The following is a 14,922-nucleotide window of genomic DNA, read 5'->3' as shown; positions in this document are numbered from 1 at the left end:
GTGTGTATAAAAAAGGAAGCTCGCAGCTTGTTTTTGGCAAAATAGCTTGGATATGCTACTTGAAGTTTCAGTTACCCAAAGGAGGAGACTTGACTTTTTAAAAAAACTAATTATAAATGTTTGAATAGATTTGTAATATAAGATCTGTAGCAACAGAATACATACCTAAAGAGAGCTCATAATTTCATTTAGTTTATTAGACAAAAATATATGATTTAGACAAGTTTTGCTGACGTGTTATTTACAATCTGAAATCACTCTATATACAGAAAAAAGAAAACCACAAACACATGGGAAACATTTACCAAACAAATAATCCAAGAATGGTTAGAATAACACGATCTGAAATGGTACAATGAGGAAGGGGATCCATCTACAGATTTGTGTAATGCTTTTATGGATTTGCACCACCTTATTGCAAAAAGAGATTGATGGGAGTTGTTTATACCGTTTCCTTTTTTTTCACTCTCTCTGTCCTTAATACCAGTCTCTGCAATATTTTTTCACCAAATCATTTAATCAAGCAGAAGGGAGAGCTGTTAAAATTCTCGGTGTTCCCTCTTGCTGAGCCAAAGAGCTGCAGGGGCAGGGGGAAGGGAGAAGGAAAAAAAAAAGTAACAATCTTTCAGAAAAAAAGTATCTTTTTTTTTCAATTGTGTGTCTACTGCTGTAGCATCTGAGTAATAGGTAATTGCACAAAAATAATTGTCTCTAGTGTAATTAACACAAGATCTTTGAGATCTTTAGGTTTTAGAAAAGTTACAGTCTGGCTGTGTACAATTGCAATTTAGTCTAAGTTTGAAAAGATTAGAGCAACTCCTGTGCTGTTCCCATTGTCGGTATGTACTATTATGGTGATGATTAGGTGCTATAATTAGTCTTTATTATTCAAACACTCTGTTTCACATATAAGTAACATTCCTACAGTGAAAACAAACAAACAAACTCACTTGTCACGGACAGGCTGGAAGGGCGATTTTAGCGGCTGGGGTGGGGAGTCAGTTCTTGGTACATTTTCTCTTTCTAGAAGGAGACAAAAAAAAAAAAAAAACAAAACAAAACAAAAAAAAAGAAAAGAAAAGAAAAAAAAGCCAAACAAAAACAGGAGAACCATTTTAGAATAACAGCAATAAGAATCTGGACACTGCAGAGAACACACTTCCCTCTCACCCTCCTGTTCAGACGCGAACAGATGTATGTGTATGTGTGTACAGTGCTATACCCTACTTTCCGTATTTAAGTAGTCTGCAAGCTTTTCTTGACACATTTCTTACTGTTATTGAAGTTATTGGGAGATGAGGGTCATGAAAGAGGGAAGAAAATCTCAAACCTATACATTTCACTGCGCTCTTCTTGAATTTTCATCTTACTTGATGGGCGTATAGGGTGAGAATGTAATAGGCCACGTGAAATGTGCTTAATGTATGTGACCAACATGCTGGGTAGGGGGCCGGAAACCAACTCTAGAGTAAACTGTAGCTCCATTAAAAGCAATCAGTTACACCAGTGTGACACCATTCCTCTAGGAGAAGTTCACGTGCACGTGTTGGGGGTGGAGGGAGAGGTGAAAGCCTGATACATTAATTACCTCTGTGTTTGGGACTGGTCCTCTCTGAAGGTTTGTCACTGCTTAGCGCTCCCAGGGTTGCTGTTAAAACAGAAGATTGTTGCTGGGCCTGGAGGTGGTGATTGTGATGAGCAGCATGGTGGTGATTTACTCCCAAAAAGGACCTCACATTTAGAAGGGAACTCTGAGTGAGGAAAGCCCCATTTGTCCAGTTGTGAAATTTGCCAATCTGGCACGTGTAGAGTCCGTGGCTAGGGAGAAAAGCAGGGTGCTGAATCTGAGAAGTGTGGTTAACCTGGGGAGGAGGGGGCGGAGGAGGAGAAGATTTCAGGGCACCATCAGGACTGGTTGCCGTCTCTGCCAAAGACCAAATCTTGGGTTTGCTGTGAGATGGCATCTGTAAATTATTCGGTCCCCCAGGACTGATGATTCTTGTACTATTGTCAGAGGCCTCCTTCACCATGGTCAGAGCGTCTTTGGGTTTCAGCCCTTCAGACCCTGACAGTGCCAAATCCTTCTCCTTTTCCAACTGCTCCTCTTCACTGCTTTGTCTCAGGAGCTCAGGCTTCTCCTCCTCTTCCTCATTGCTCTGCTCCCCATCATTCTCATCGATTTTATCTATATCTATGCTCTCCAGGTCAATTTCCTCATCATCTTCATTCTTCTCGGGGTCCCCCTCATTGTCACTCCCAAAGAGGTTTGCATCTTCTTGGTCCTTACTCCTGGAGCCCCAGGTCACCTTGTTCTCCTTCTTGAGCCGCCGGCGGGCGTTGGCGAACCAGGTGGAGACCTGGGTGAGGGTCATCTTGGTGATGATGGCCAGCATGATCTTCTCGCCCTTGGTGGGGTAGGGGTTCTTGCGGTGCTCGTTGAGCCAGGCCTTGAGGGTGCTGGTGCTCTCCCGGGTGGCATTTTTGGGCCGCCCCGGGTCCCCGTATTGGAATTGTCCATAGGGATAATAGGCGGGGGCAGTGTGGGCAGCAAAGGTAGCAGGGTGGACACCCGGATTATCTTTCAGCTCGTACTGGGAGCCCTGCAACACATTCAGACAAGCGGAGAGGAAAAAGCACATCAATTATCTCGTTAGCGTCTCTAACAGACCTGAATAGGCTACTCCGGGAGCCGGAATACGCCTTTCAGCGGTGCAAAGGGTCTTCACAGCCAAATTCGGCCCTGCCCGTTCCAGGCTCTTCACATTTAGGTCATACAGAGAGGTATTCGCAAATGATTCTCCCTTCTTGCAGGGAAAGGAAAGAGAGGTGCTAAGCGGGGCTCTGACAGACATTGTGAATATTTTCTCCGCAAACCAAACCAAACCAAACGATGGAAACACAGCAACTTCGCCTTCACCTCAGCAAGAAAATTTACTGTGCCCTTGAAATTATCAGGCACATAGAACAGGTACTACACCGCAGTTACCAACTAATGCCTGCGAACAGCACCGCATTTATCTGCAAAGTATCCAGGAGGATGTTAGAAATGCATGCAGAGCATTCTTTATTTTTGCTCCTAATGAGATGAGGCTGGGGGGGATGAATGCACAACTTCAGTAGGAAGACACTTATAATGTGAAAGACTTTGCACACACATGCCAACAGCACCATCCCCGCTCCCCAAATCATACACCAAGATTCTGGAGTAAAACATTAACTTCTAACTGTTAGAACAGGCTTTAAACTCGGGAATGAAAACTGATCCATGCATTGTAGAATATGGATACGTAGACACTTTATCTCATAAGTTTTACTTTGATCCGGCCAGAGCAAACACAAGTTGTTTACAAGCGTTTAGAGACGGTGATTTATTTGCAATCAATATTCTTTTTATCATCAGTAGTAAAACACAGCAAGTCAAATTATCCCATCAGGTGTTTTGGTAAATAACATTTTATCTTTCTAGCAACCTCATTAGGCCTCATTATTACCACAAATTGTCCAGATATTAACCTAATATTTTAATTCTTAATTTGCAAGTGTTCAGAAATTTAGAATTTATTTCGAAATATCACCATCATGGTTAAACACTGTAATAAAATACCAGGATACTTTGCGAGTAGGAACAGGAACTGTTCCAAAATAGCTAACATTTCAAGCAGTTTTCTTTCTTTATTTCTTCTATTACGATCTCACCTCTTTTTTTGTCTTGTTTTTGGTTTTGTTTTTTGCCTAGTCCAGGAATACATTCTTCACACTACTATGTCATAATTTATGTCAGCCTTAGAAATCGACCTCTTCAATAATGTTTGCTAAGAAACTAATTAAACTTTGACAAACAGTTAAGAAAGATCATGTATTTTAATTTCAGAGACACCGCTTATACACAAAGAGTAGCCTGATGTAATTTTTGTAATGTGTTACAGAGTAGGCTTTCTGCACTCCCTTTATTCTGCTGTCTTCTGTTATTGTTGCTGAAATGATATTTTTTTGTGTAAACTCTGTTGGGAATTCTTTTGAAGAAGCCACTTGTGAATCACTCATTTCTTCTGTCTCAACTTTTACTGCATTTCCAAAATCAAGGTTAAAAAAAGAGTAGGAAATGCATGCTGTTTAAAGTGACTTTACAGGAAATGTTTGCAGTAGAAAAATTATCTGTTTTCAGATGCTGTCCCTTGTTCAACAGCATATTTTCCTATTTGCCTACATATAGTTATATAAGAACCCTAACAAGTTAGGCATTGCGTGCATTCAGTTATAAATATCACACTTTTTCTGTGTCGGGGGAGAGAAAAGAAGGACATTTAGAAAATTAAGTGGAACCTATGCATAGCGCCGCCGACAATTTTGGTGATACCAGCAACGAAAATGTTTCAACGATGCCGGATATAAAACCAGTTAGTTTAAAACCAAAATGTTTCACTTTCTAACTATTACATTTTAAAGAAAATGTCAATTTAATCCCGAGGACAGTCCGGGGGGCGGCAATTTCTCTTAGAATTAACGCCGACATGCGTTCCTGCCTCGATGCCTATAATGGGATAGATGCCCTCTTTCGCTTCCTGCAAATCCCATCTATGATACCCGCCATAATCACAGTATGAAAAGTTCAAGGAACGGAACGGGACATTTTCAAGGCTTAAGGAAAATGCCTTGAAATAAACGGGCGCCCCAGGTACCGACACTTTGGCCTTTCGGACGGAACCTGTTTATTGCTCAGCGGCAAAGAAAAGTACCAAGCGGAAAGAGGAGCGCGCTGGGCAGCCCAGTGAAACAGCAGGACCGACAATATCACCCGTCAACAAGGACACCAATAACAACAAAGAAAGAAAAGAAAACAAAAAATAGCCGAGTTGCTAGGGAAAGCCGACAATACGGAGGCAGGAGCCCTGCTTAGCGGTTCCACCGCCAAGAAAAACTCGGAGGAGTTTTGCCCGGCTGGAAGGACGAGCAGGATGGGGGGCTTCGCGTGCAGACGGAGCCCGCGACCCCCAGCCCCTCTCTCCGCTGCAGACCCGTCGAGAGCCACGCTTTCCTCCGCACGGCGGACCCCGCGCCTGGCGTGAGCTGCCACCGCAGCCGCCCCCCGCGCTGGGCTCCGCAGCCTCCGCCCGCCCCCGGCTCCCCCGGCTCCCCTGGCCTCCGTGGCCGCGCTCGGCGGGCCAGGGCAGGCTCGGGGGGCAGCGCGGTGTTCACTCACCATTTGGGAGAAGAGGCCGAGGTCGGCGGTGTAGGGCAGGAAGGCGCTGTAGTTGGGGGCGCTGTAGGGGCTGGCGTACATGCCCAGCACCGAGGTGACAGCGGCCGAGCCGCTGCCCAGCTCGGCGCCCGCGGGCCGGCCCGAGGCGGCAGCGGCGGCGGCGGCGGCTGCGGCGGCGGCGGCCAGCACCCCGGGCCGGTCGCTCCCGTACACCGCCTGGCTGGCGCTGAGATACTGCGGGTAGCCCAGCTGGGGGAAGGACATCTCCGGGGCCCGGGCACAGAGGCGGCGGCAGCAGCACTGGTGGCGGCAGCAGAAGCGGCAGAGATATAAAAAAAAAGAGGAGGGGGGAAGGGGGGGGGGAAGGAATTATACCAAAAAAAAAAAAAAAAAAAAAAGTGGGAGGAGGGAGCCTGCTGAAGAGCCGGGGAGGGGAGCGGAACAAACCCGGGCTTCTCTGGATCTCTCTCTCTCTCTTTCTTTTTTCCTCCCCCCCGCTCTTTACTGGAGTCAGGCAGGGCGAGAGGAAAGAAATCGAGCCGATAATTTTCTTTTTTCTTTCTGATTTCTTTCTGTCAGATATATATTGCACCCTAGGTATGGAGGAGGAGGAGGAGGAGTGTGGCAGGATTCAGTGGGGTGTCTTTCCTCAAATCTCGGCTCTTCTGTGCTCCTAAATCCCTTAGATGTGATCTGATCAACAATTGAGCTCCAACTGATGTGTCTGCCCTTAGGTCCTAGGCTGATCTTTCAGATACAATTTGAAGTTGATGTTTTGATTGGCACCCACTTGAGCTGGAAGCGCCGCCCCGCGCCCCCCGCCCGCCCCGCCGCCCCCCTCGGCGCAGCACGTGGTGCGCAGCCCAGCCCGGGCGCTGCTGCGCTCGGAGCTGCGTGCGCGTGTGTGAGTGTGTGTGCGTGTGTGCGTGTGTCCGCGCAGCTGCTCTGCTCCGCTCCCAGTGTATTTAATGTTTAGCAATGGGCTCCTTTCAGAAAAGCCCCCACTGCTGTATGACAACCTGTCTACACGATTTTACAGCTGTCCAACATTGGGGTTTTGCTGTTTCGCAGCCTTAGTGTGTCCCCTTTTAACAAAAACAACTGTGTTGCTGGGGTTTTTTTTCCACCTTTAACATTGAGTCCCCCTTGTCGTCGTTGGGCTCAGGAACAAACGAGAGTGGCCGTGAGAGGAAAAAGGGGCTTTGCAGCCAGGCAACTTGTAACAATTTACCACTACCAAAAAAAAAAAAAAAGGCAGATAAATAAATAAATAAATGCGGTCTCTCTACAGCAACCCACAAAAGCCACTCATACACAAACACATATGCTCAACTTTGCTGAAAGTCAAAAGGCTTCTAGCAGTACTTCCCAGAAGAATCGTTAGTAAAAGGAAAGAAAAAAAAAAGAAAGAAAGAAAAAAAGAAAAATGGAGGGAAAAAAAAAAAAAAGACCTGCAGCGATGCGATCCTCCCCGCCGCCCTTTCTCCTCCTCATGCCCTGCCGACGGATTGACACTCAGGGACAATTATCATAGGCATTGCGACAGTTCTTGGAATACTGGAAATAAATAATCCCGCAAATCAACAACCTCGACATGTATGCCGAGGGGCATAGAGGATCCCCAGCTCTCGCCCCCGAGCGGGGGTGGGGGGTTAGGGGGAAACCGAGTGTCTTGTTGGTTGTCAAAACTTCCATCCACCCGTTTCAGTGGGGACCGAATGCAACACATCGGGGGGCAAACAGAGGGAGAGGGACGGGGCGGGGGGAACGCAGGGGACACACACACGAAAGGACCAAAACGAGCTCTTGCCATTATGATCATTAACAACAATGATTAGAGGAAGGGATTTTTTTTCCTCTCTCCTTCTCTTTCTCCCCTTGGAGAGGGGTGGAAGGTGCAGCGGGAGACAAAGGACTCCTCTGCGAGGGACCGGGCCGCCTTAAGGGAGGCGGGCTGTCACCGCTGTGCCCTGCCTGCGGTGTTGTCCAGTTCCTCGACGTGGCTGGGCTCGCCCGAACCGTGCTGGGACCGAGAGAGCGTCGCACTGCCCGGGCGGCACCGCAAACTTTCCCTTTCCTACCGCTGCCGGGGCCCTCCCAGCTCCCCCGCTGTGGAAAACGAGGAGCGCGGGGGCGGCGGGCCGAGGGCTGGGCGTTTCTTGCCCCGACCTTTCCAGCCCCGGTGGGACTGCCGGGGGCCGCTCTGCCCCGCGAGTTCAGCGCTCCCGCTCCGCCGGCTGCGGGCAGAGTCCGCGGGGCCGGGCCGGGCGCTGCCGTCCCTTCGGCCGCCCCGGCGGAGAGGCCCCGCGGAGAGGCGCGGAGCGGCCGTCCCCGGCCCAGCCCTCGCCGCCGCGGTCCCCGCAGCCCAGGAGCTCCGTCTTTGTGCTGAAGGGGCGGCCGAGCTCTTCCGTAAGGGACAGCGCGGCGCGGAGCGGCCGCAGGCGCAAAGGCCCCGCGGCTTTTCGGGAAGCGAGTGTTTGGCAGGGGAGAGGGGGAAGGGAAGAAGAAGGAGGAGTGGGGGGACGACGAGTGTCTCTCTCTTTTTCCCGAGGCCAGAGCGAGAGCCAGCCCTAAGGTTCGGGCCGCTCCGCGGGGCTTCGCGCTCCCTCTCCCAGCTTGCAGCAGCGGGCTGAGGCCGGCAGCCGGATCCCGCCGGGAACTGGCCGCGCGGGAGAGGAGGGAAATGCCTCCCCTCCTGCCAACGCCCCCGCGGGGTGTCTCCAACCCCGGCCAGCCCTTTCCTCCCCGTGCTCCAGGGAACCGCTCTGTCTCACGGTGTTGATTAAACTTCCTTCCCCATCAGTTGGAAATAGGGAACTTTCCCCTTCCTATGTCTAACAAGGAGAGCAGTACCTCCCCCGCACCGCTCCAAAATCTCACCCTCAAAGCAGGAGAGCGACCCTCAGACAAAAATGCACCGTCGTAACAGAGCTGAGTGGGACTTGAAATTTGCAGCCTTATTTTGCGAATGGAAGTGTCACATTACAAGGGCTTCAGGTAAATAAAGGTGGGATAAGGCACCGACGCTGCCGAAATCTTCTTAGCTCTTTAGATCTGTGTGGAATGTGTATCCAGAAAAGGTTTCCACTTGGAGGCTTAAGAAATGTGAGTCATCCCCTCCCCCACTCTCTCTCATCCTTCTCGGATCGGTTAAGGGAAGAAAAAAAAAAAGGAAAGAAAAATGAAAAAAGTCTCCTTTGCTTTTCTATCAGCCCTGCATCTTTTTGGTGCGAACTTTGCTACTCTTCACCTTGAGTAAAAATAGAGCAAATAAATACAAAGTGCAGGTTACCTGTAACTGCGATTTCGGAAAGAAAAAAGAGAAGGGAGGCAAGAAAAAAAAACGCCAATAAAACAATAACAAACGTAAATTAGAAGGAAAAGAAAATAGGAAGGAAAAAACCGCCTAGGAGGGGAAAAAGTTAGAAGACTGGTATGAAAACTTTGTTCGTCATCTGCAAAGTTCCTTGAGCAAGGATGAGCAGGGTCCTGCAAACGCCATTAATTATGCACAATTCTGATCAGAAAATGCCAATCCCCACGCTATTCCTGCTCCTGCACAGGACATTGCCCATTTTTTTCCCCTTCTGACGGTTTATTAAGTCACTTTAGTAGGCAACCTTTCAAAGCCCTTTTTAATTTTTTCCCCCTTGTGCGAGTAAGCTGGGACCAGAGCTGCTACACTAAGCTACTTAGCTTGAAAATCAGTTTAGTGAAGGTCTGGGAGATTCTGGGTTTATTTCCTCCCATACAAGACCTATAGCAGGAGCTTAATAACAAAAGTGCGAAAAGAACGAAACTGTACGGAAAATTACAAACATCAGCAGCAGCTGCCCGAAGCGCTAGGAAAATCTTTCCCTAAACCCTGGACCTAAACAGTCCAAAAGGTCGGCGTGATCAACCCCTCCTACTCATAAGTTAGCTTCAAATTGTTAATAGGTGGAATAAAATACAGATTTTAAAAAAAAATTTTAATCATAATTCGAAAAAAACCCTCTTTCTTTTACTTTTTTGTCCATTTTTTCCCCTGAGAACTGTGTTGTAGCTGCTTGAACGCCTCCTTAACTTTCTGCAAGACCTAACAAAAAGGAGTGCGGTGCCAACTCATTAGCCGAACAGCATTTTAAAAGACGATAAACAGTCACGTAGCAAAAAAAGGATTTGAGCTGAGAGTGAAAAGCAGTCACCTTCCCGTCGGAGAACGGATGCACATCAGAAATCAGGCAGGAGAGAAATACCTAACAGCGCCGGGCATAATGTGATTATACTTAAGGTAATCGCTTAAAATAAATTGTATACTGTTTAAAGTAAATCGACCTAAATGGCCACGCTCATCTAATTCAAAGATCATTGGGCAGATAAACTTCTTAAGGAGCCTTTCTTGAGAAGCAGTTTGCTAAGACAGTGTGATCCTTCCAGTTTCTTAAGGCGATGCATCCAGTGCCAAGAGATTTTCTCTTTATTATTAACAAATCAGTTTAGATAGGGGTCCGATAAGAAATGCAAATCCAGACATAGGGGTCGCTGCTTGGCCGAATTTTAACTGAAGGCTGGTTCTGAGGGAATTGACTACAGGGTACGTTTGCGAAGAGGCTGTGTGAAGCTTTTACACTGACTCTACTGAAAAATGAAGTCAGTGATTTTGATCTGCTCCAGATGTCCTAAGAGTGGATATTGCAGTGCTGGGAATCCGCACCAAATATCTGAGGGCAGTGATGGTAATCAGCGCAACCCATCAGCCAGGGGGGACTGGCAATTGTGATAACCTGCTGCAAATGCGCAGGGCTGGAGATGGCAGTGATAAACCGCTGAAAATATCTTCAAATGGAGATGACAGAGATGTTGAAAGGAGACACCTAACTATGGGGAGAATAGGATACTAAGCAGAGCACAATCTGAGAGTGCAGTTCAGATACTTACTACTCTACGGTTCACCCGTGTAATTTCCACAGTGATACACGCGTTTGGGCGCTGTCTCCGCGGGCAGATACACGAACATATGGCCCCGTTGGTAAAACTCGGGGTTTATGCGGCGTTGATAATCAGATCTACCAAAAGAAAAAGAGGTTTAGTCTCTAAAGCCCCTTGTTTGTGGCTTGGGGAGAAAAGTTTTCATTTAATTCTGTAACTGCTCTGAAACATCCTGGTAACGATTTCTTTTGCAAATCCTCTTTTCATTTTCAGCTCTCACCGGCAATAGACAAAGAAATTTAAGATTATTTCTTCAGTTTATAGTCTGTTTCAATTTTCTTTCCTGTGGATGGAATGTTAGGGGGGAAAAGGAGGTGTGAAAAAAACCCGATTATCCGTATGTTGCTAATTTTCTGACTGTTCTCAGCAGGTAGTTTCACTGTCTTTTTTTTGTCTTTTTTTTTTTTTTTCCTAGCTGTATTTTTATTAATGTGTAAGTTTAAAATAACTCTACCATGTTAAGTATCAATCCTATATATTTTAATGATACATCTGTGCAGGACAGAATCCATTAATTTAATATATCTCTCCTAGATTCTAATTATGCACCGACTGCCGACTATTTGGATCAGTTGACTGAGTTTTCATTAAGTGTATTACATCTGATTTAGCATGGGACCGTGTTTCATTTGAGGACGTTTACTTTTTTGGGGGTGCCGGCAGTGCGGGGGTGGCTCGGCGGGACCGTGGCAGGGGTCTCCTCTCACTGGCCGCCCGCTGCCAGGCCCTGTCGCCGCCGTGTGACCGTCCTGAGCGCTTCTCATCAGCCCTGATTTATGAGCCTTGTTAAACACTCATTATTACTTTGCACCTTTTTTCCAGCAGGGTCTGGGAAACAACCCCACTTTGTGACAACAGGGCATGTGACAAACAATTATAGGTGGAGAGGTGATGTAGCTCTGGAGCGCCAGACTCCCCTCTCCTCCCCTTCACGTCCAACCAGAGGAACATTTCTGTTATAAGGAAGGGAAGGAAGGAAGGAAGGAAGGAAGGAAGGAAGGAAGGAAGGAAGGAAGGAAGGAAGGAAGGAAGGAAGGAAGGAAGGAAGGAAGGAAGGAAGGAAGGAAGGAAGGAAGGAAGGAAGGAAGGAAGGAAGGAAGGAAGGAAGGAAGGAAGGAAGGAAGGAAGGAAGGAAGGAAGGAAGGAAGGAAGGAAGGAAGGAAGGAAGGAAATTTTTAAAAATCTCACTCTAATTTTGACTATTTAATTCACAGTAACAGCAGCCTTTAGACCTCTGACTGTGCAAATTAATGGTTTGGTTTGTCTAAATAAACACAAACTTGGAATCAGGGATACCTGAGCTATTCCCTAACTGTGAATATGTACACATCTTCAGTGTATACAGGCAGTACAGGAAGGAATCCAAGCCTGAGCAGCTGCAGCGTTTGATTGTACTCAAGGTAGCAGCTAGTGAGGTGTTTACAAAGATTATTTTATTCAGAGAGAGAGAGAGAGCATGCGCTCTCAAAATGACAAATACAACTTTTTTTAAAAAGTAAACTAAGAGAAATTTTCTTTCCCCCCCCATATCCTGGTGGTGATTTTTTATTAATCCTTTATCAGTTCACCTCAGATGAACTTCCATTTATTTGTGATAGCAACGTGAATTCATGGATGTTCTCTTCCTTTGCGCTTTTGCAAATGAGTTATTAGAGCTATGCACACTGGCCTATATGGACAAGGATTAAAATCTATGGAATGTATCATCTGCCTCTCTCACCATTTCTCTCTCTGTCCGTCTATCTACCTATCTATGAATATTTTATGGGTCTGAACTTAATTAACAAAATAATTTCCATTTTGTCTCCAAAATGATCAACAGCAATTATGTGAGTTTTTTAAGGTTTATAATTTTATGTCACCAGACTGTTGCTTGGGGGCAGAGGCACAATTGCCGTGCCAGCTGCAGTTGTATTTATTTGGTTTTTTCCTGTCTTGCTCCTGTAGGGCTGCATTATGCAGTTTTTAATTAGTTTGTGTTTGTATTTCACCCGTCCCAAATCAATGCCATCCTGGAGCAATGCAATGTAAATTCCTGCAGTACAGGTGTAGCTGCTAGCTCTGGAACACTAGGAAACTCATGTCTTACAAATGAAAGCAGTGAATGCCATTCAGCCAAACTGTCAGCTTTAAACAGCCAAGAGGAAGGAGATCAAAGCAGAGAGCAGGAACTTCTACTCTCCAGATTAGTCTTTATGGTTTGAACGCCTAATGCTATTAAAGGGAACCAGGACATATAGCACATCGTTGGCTACAAAGTTACTTCTAATTTTGCTAAAGTCCTGCCTTATTTTGGCCAATGTAAGCCTTCAGAGCATTTCAAGATGCACTGTTTACTTTGAGGCCTAGTAGCTACTCATTGGAAATTATGCAGAACTAATACCTTCAGAGACACATTTCTGTTTGTGCACATATTTATATAACTTATCGCCTTTTGAAAGATAATTTTGATTTCCTCCTAGGTTCCACACAGTCTTTTAATAGAACTTGCAGCAATAAAACCTGAAATTCTAGTATCTCCAGACATGAAAAGTCCCTTTATGTTGTGTTTGGTGTCTCTTCTTTCTTGAAATGACCTCTGTACAGTGGTGTATAAATCTATTATTCCAGTCATCAGGGAATTCTTTTAAAGCTTTCTTTTTTTTTTCCTTTTTTTTTTGGTCAGGAATAAGAGATCGTTCATCTTTAACTAGGCCACATAGAAATTATGATTCAACAGCAGTGTATATTTAATTAGAGTAATCTCACTTGAATTTAATTACCTAATGAATTATTTGTTTAAAAGGTAAAAAGGCTTGTTTGCCAAGTACAGTGCAAGCCACTGATAAGAACTTCCGTTATAAGAACATTAATATTAAAAAAAAAAAACAGACCCACAAACCCCCAATATTTTATGGTTTTAAATTTTAACTCTTTGCTTCTGCCAGCCGTCGGTGGGCACGCCGAGCCCGCTATGATGAGGGCTCCCTTCGCCTCCCGGCGGGAGCCTTGCAGAGCCCGCCGCCGCCGACTGGCGTAAGTAACGCGCCTCGCCGCGCCGCTCCGGGGGGCGGTAGGGGCGAGGGAAGGACGGGACACGGACGGCTTTGCCGGCTGAATTGCGAGGCGAGGAGCCGGCGCCATTCGGCAAGGGGCGGTGAGGCAGCCCGGCCGCAGTCGGTGGAGGGGCCGCGCGACGCTCCGCGCCCGGCGCATCTCCGGGCAGCCGCCGGGATCGGAGCTTCTCAGCAGGGCTGCTGTCCCTTCCTCTCAGCGCCGCGTCTGGGAGAGGTCCTGGCCAGGAACAGGAAGATGGAAGTGCGGGACAAGCTACAAAACAGTCATCTATTTTTTTTTCCTCTCTCAATTTCCCCCTAGTCTTAAGGTCAGTGAAACTAATCATAGTCCTTTGATTATTTATGCTTCTTCAGCCGTGGCAAGAAAAACTGGCCAGCCTCTGCCCTTGACCTTTCTCCTCAGTTCCCAAGTTTTCCAGCTACTCGCATTGTTTTTTTTAAAAATACAATGCATATAGTGCTGAACTGCAACACTTGTCGGAAGATTCGTCTGGAAGCACCACAACTCAGGCATTAAATGACCCCCCAAAAAAAAAAAAGTGAAAAACAGAAAAAAACAGAACTGCCCCCCCTTTTTTTTCCTTTTTAAAAAAACTTATTTAATAATGGGAAGCTCTCCTTGATGTATTGTACTTACCTGATGCAGAGAAACTAGGTAAAAAAAATTGTTTTGTTTGTTTGCATCTGCACTGTCGATCATCTCTATGGTTTGACAGTGGGTCTTCTCTAAGGTGTCACAGGGCGGCCACTTGTCGCTTGGACCAAGAACTTTTGGTCTGTCCTTCCCCCTTCCTCGAACACAAGGAGGCCATTGGCAGGGCCTGAACTGGAGTGCGAGGAGCAATCCAGGGGGAGTCCAAGGGATTGGTCCAACTCCAAGGGGTCGGACCAATCTCTCCTTCCCTTGCTGCCCCAGCAGGGATGCTCTGGCACCATGCAGGAAGCTGGATCTCTGTTAGATGAGAAAACAGACGTTAAAAATATCTCAGGAGGTGGGGAAGGTGGCCTGGGGATGTCAAACGTGAAAGAGGTATTTCTTCCTTACCTTCCTTTGGTAGGGAAGAACATTTTCTTGATGAGAAACACCAACAAGAGGGAATGGGGAGCATGTGTATACTCAAACCGTGGGTAGGGAGGGTAAAAGTAGGTGCAAGCTTAAAACAAAGCTTGAGCAATGTTCAAGCTTTGTTGAACAAAATTTGAGGAGACCCAGCTGTCCTTGGGAGTCTCTAATGGATGGCACCAAAGCTCCCAGTCATGCAGTCCTGCCGCAAAGGATGGCGCCACTCGTCCACCCCTGGTCGCAGATGTACCCAACATGCAGGGGCAGAACTGCAGAAATACCTACAGATCAAAACATCAAACCTCTCTGCTCAGCAGGAAGCCACGGGTGACCAGGTGGGAGGCAACCCGGCAACCTGAGCCGAGGTGGTGAGGGCAGCGAGCTGCCGGCCACTCTGCGCAGCCCCAGCCCTGCGGTGCCCTCACCCCTCTCCTGCACCCTTTTTGTGCCAGCGTGTGGAAACAAAGGTGTTTTCCAGGTTTTCCAGAGCTGCTTGCCCTGCTGCAGGCACACATGCTCAAACCCTCAGCAACTGGAGTTGCGCAAAACTTACTCCCCAGCGGTTCAGGGGGGCAAGGAAGCTCCTCTCAGCCTGGGGGGTCAAGGTGCGGTGGTCTGGGGTGGTCTGAACA

At 47.0% G+C, this 14,922-nt stretch overlaps 1 protein-coding gene across 1 annotated transcript; it reads right to left on the bottom strand.

Moving 5' to 3' along the window:
• Window positions 1-441: 441 nt before the first annotated feature.
• Window positions 442-5,937, bottom strand: IRX1 (iroquois homeobox 1). Its single transcript, XM_030943847.1, has 4 exons — window positions 5,201-5,937; window positions 1,589-2,600; window positions 951-1,023; window positions 442-577 (listed from the first exon to the last, which is right to left on the bottom strand). Exons 1-4 carry the CDS (start codon window positions 5,462-5,464, stop codon window positions 520-522), a joined length of 1,407 nt encoding a protein of 468 aa, XP_030799707.1. The 5' UTR covers window positions 5,465-5,937; the 3' UTR covers window positions 442-519.
• Between the last annotated feature and the right edge of the window lie 8,985 nt (window positions 5,938-14,922).

Source organism: Camarhynchus parvulus, chromosome 2 (genome assembly GCF_901933205.1).
Source record: "Camarhynchus parvulus chromosome 2, STF_HiC, whole genome shotgun sequence".
NCBI classification, from domain to species: Eukaryota; Metazoa; Chordata; class Aves; order Passeriformes; family Thraupidae; genus Camarhynchus; species Camarhynchus parvulus.
This window is presented reverse-complemented; position numbering and strand designations above follow the sequence as displayed.

Excerpts from the sequence above, each read along its gene's own strand:
- IRX1 (XM_030943847.1), bottom strand. The coding sequence starts at position 5,464 with ATGTCCTTCCCCCAGCTGGGCTACCCGCAGTATCTCAGCGCCAGCCAG. Across the intron at positions 2,601-5,200 it reads TCGGCCTCTTCTCCCAAATG|GGCTCCCAGTACGAGCTGAA; the intron begins GTGAGTGAACAC and ends AATGTGTTGCAG. Across the intron at positions 1,024-1,588 it reads GACCAGTCCCAAACACAGAG|AAAGAGAAAATGTACCAAGA; the intron begins GTAATTAATGTA and ends GTCTCCTTCTAG.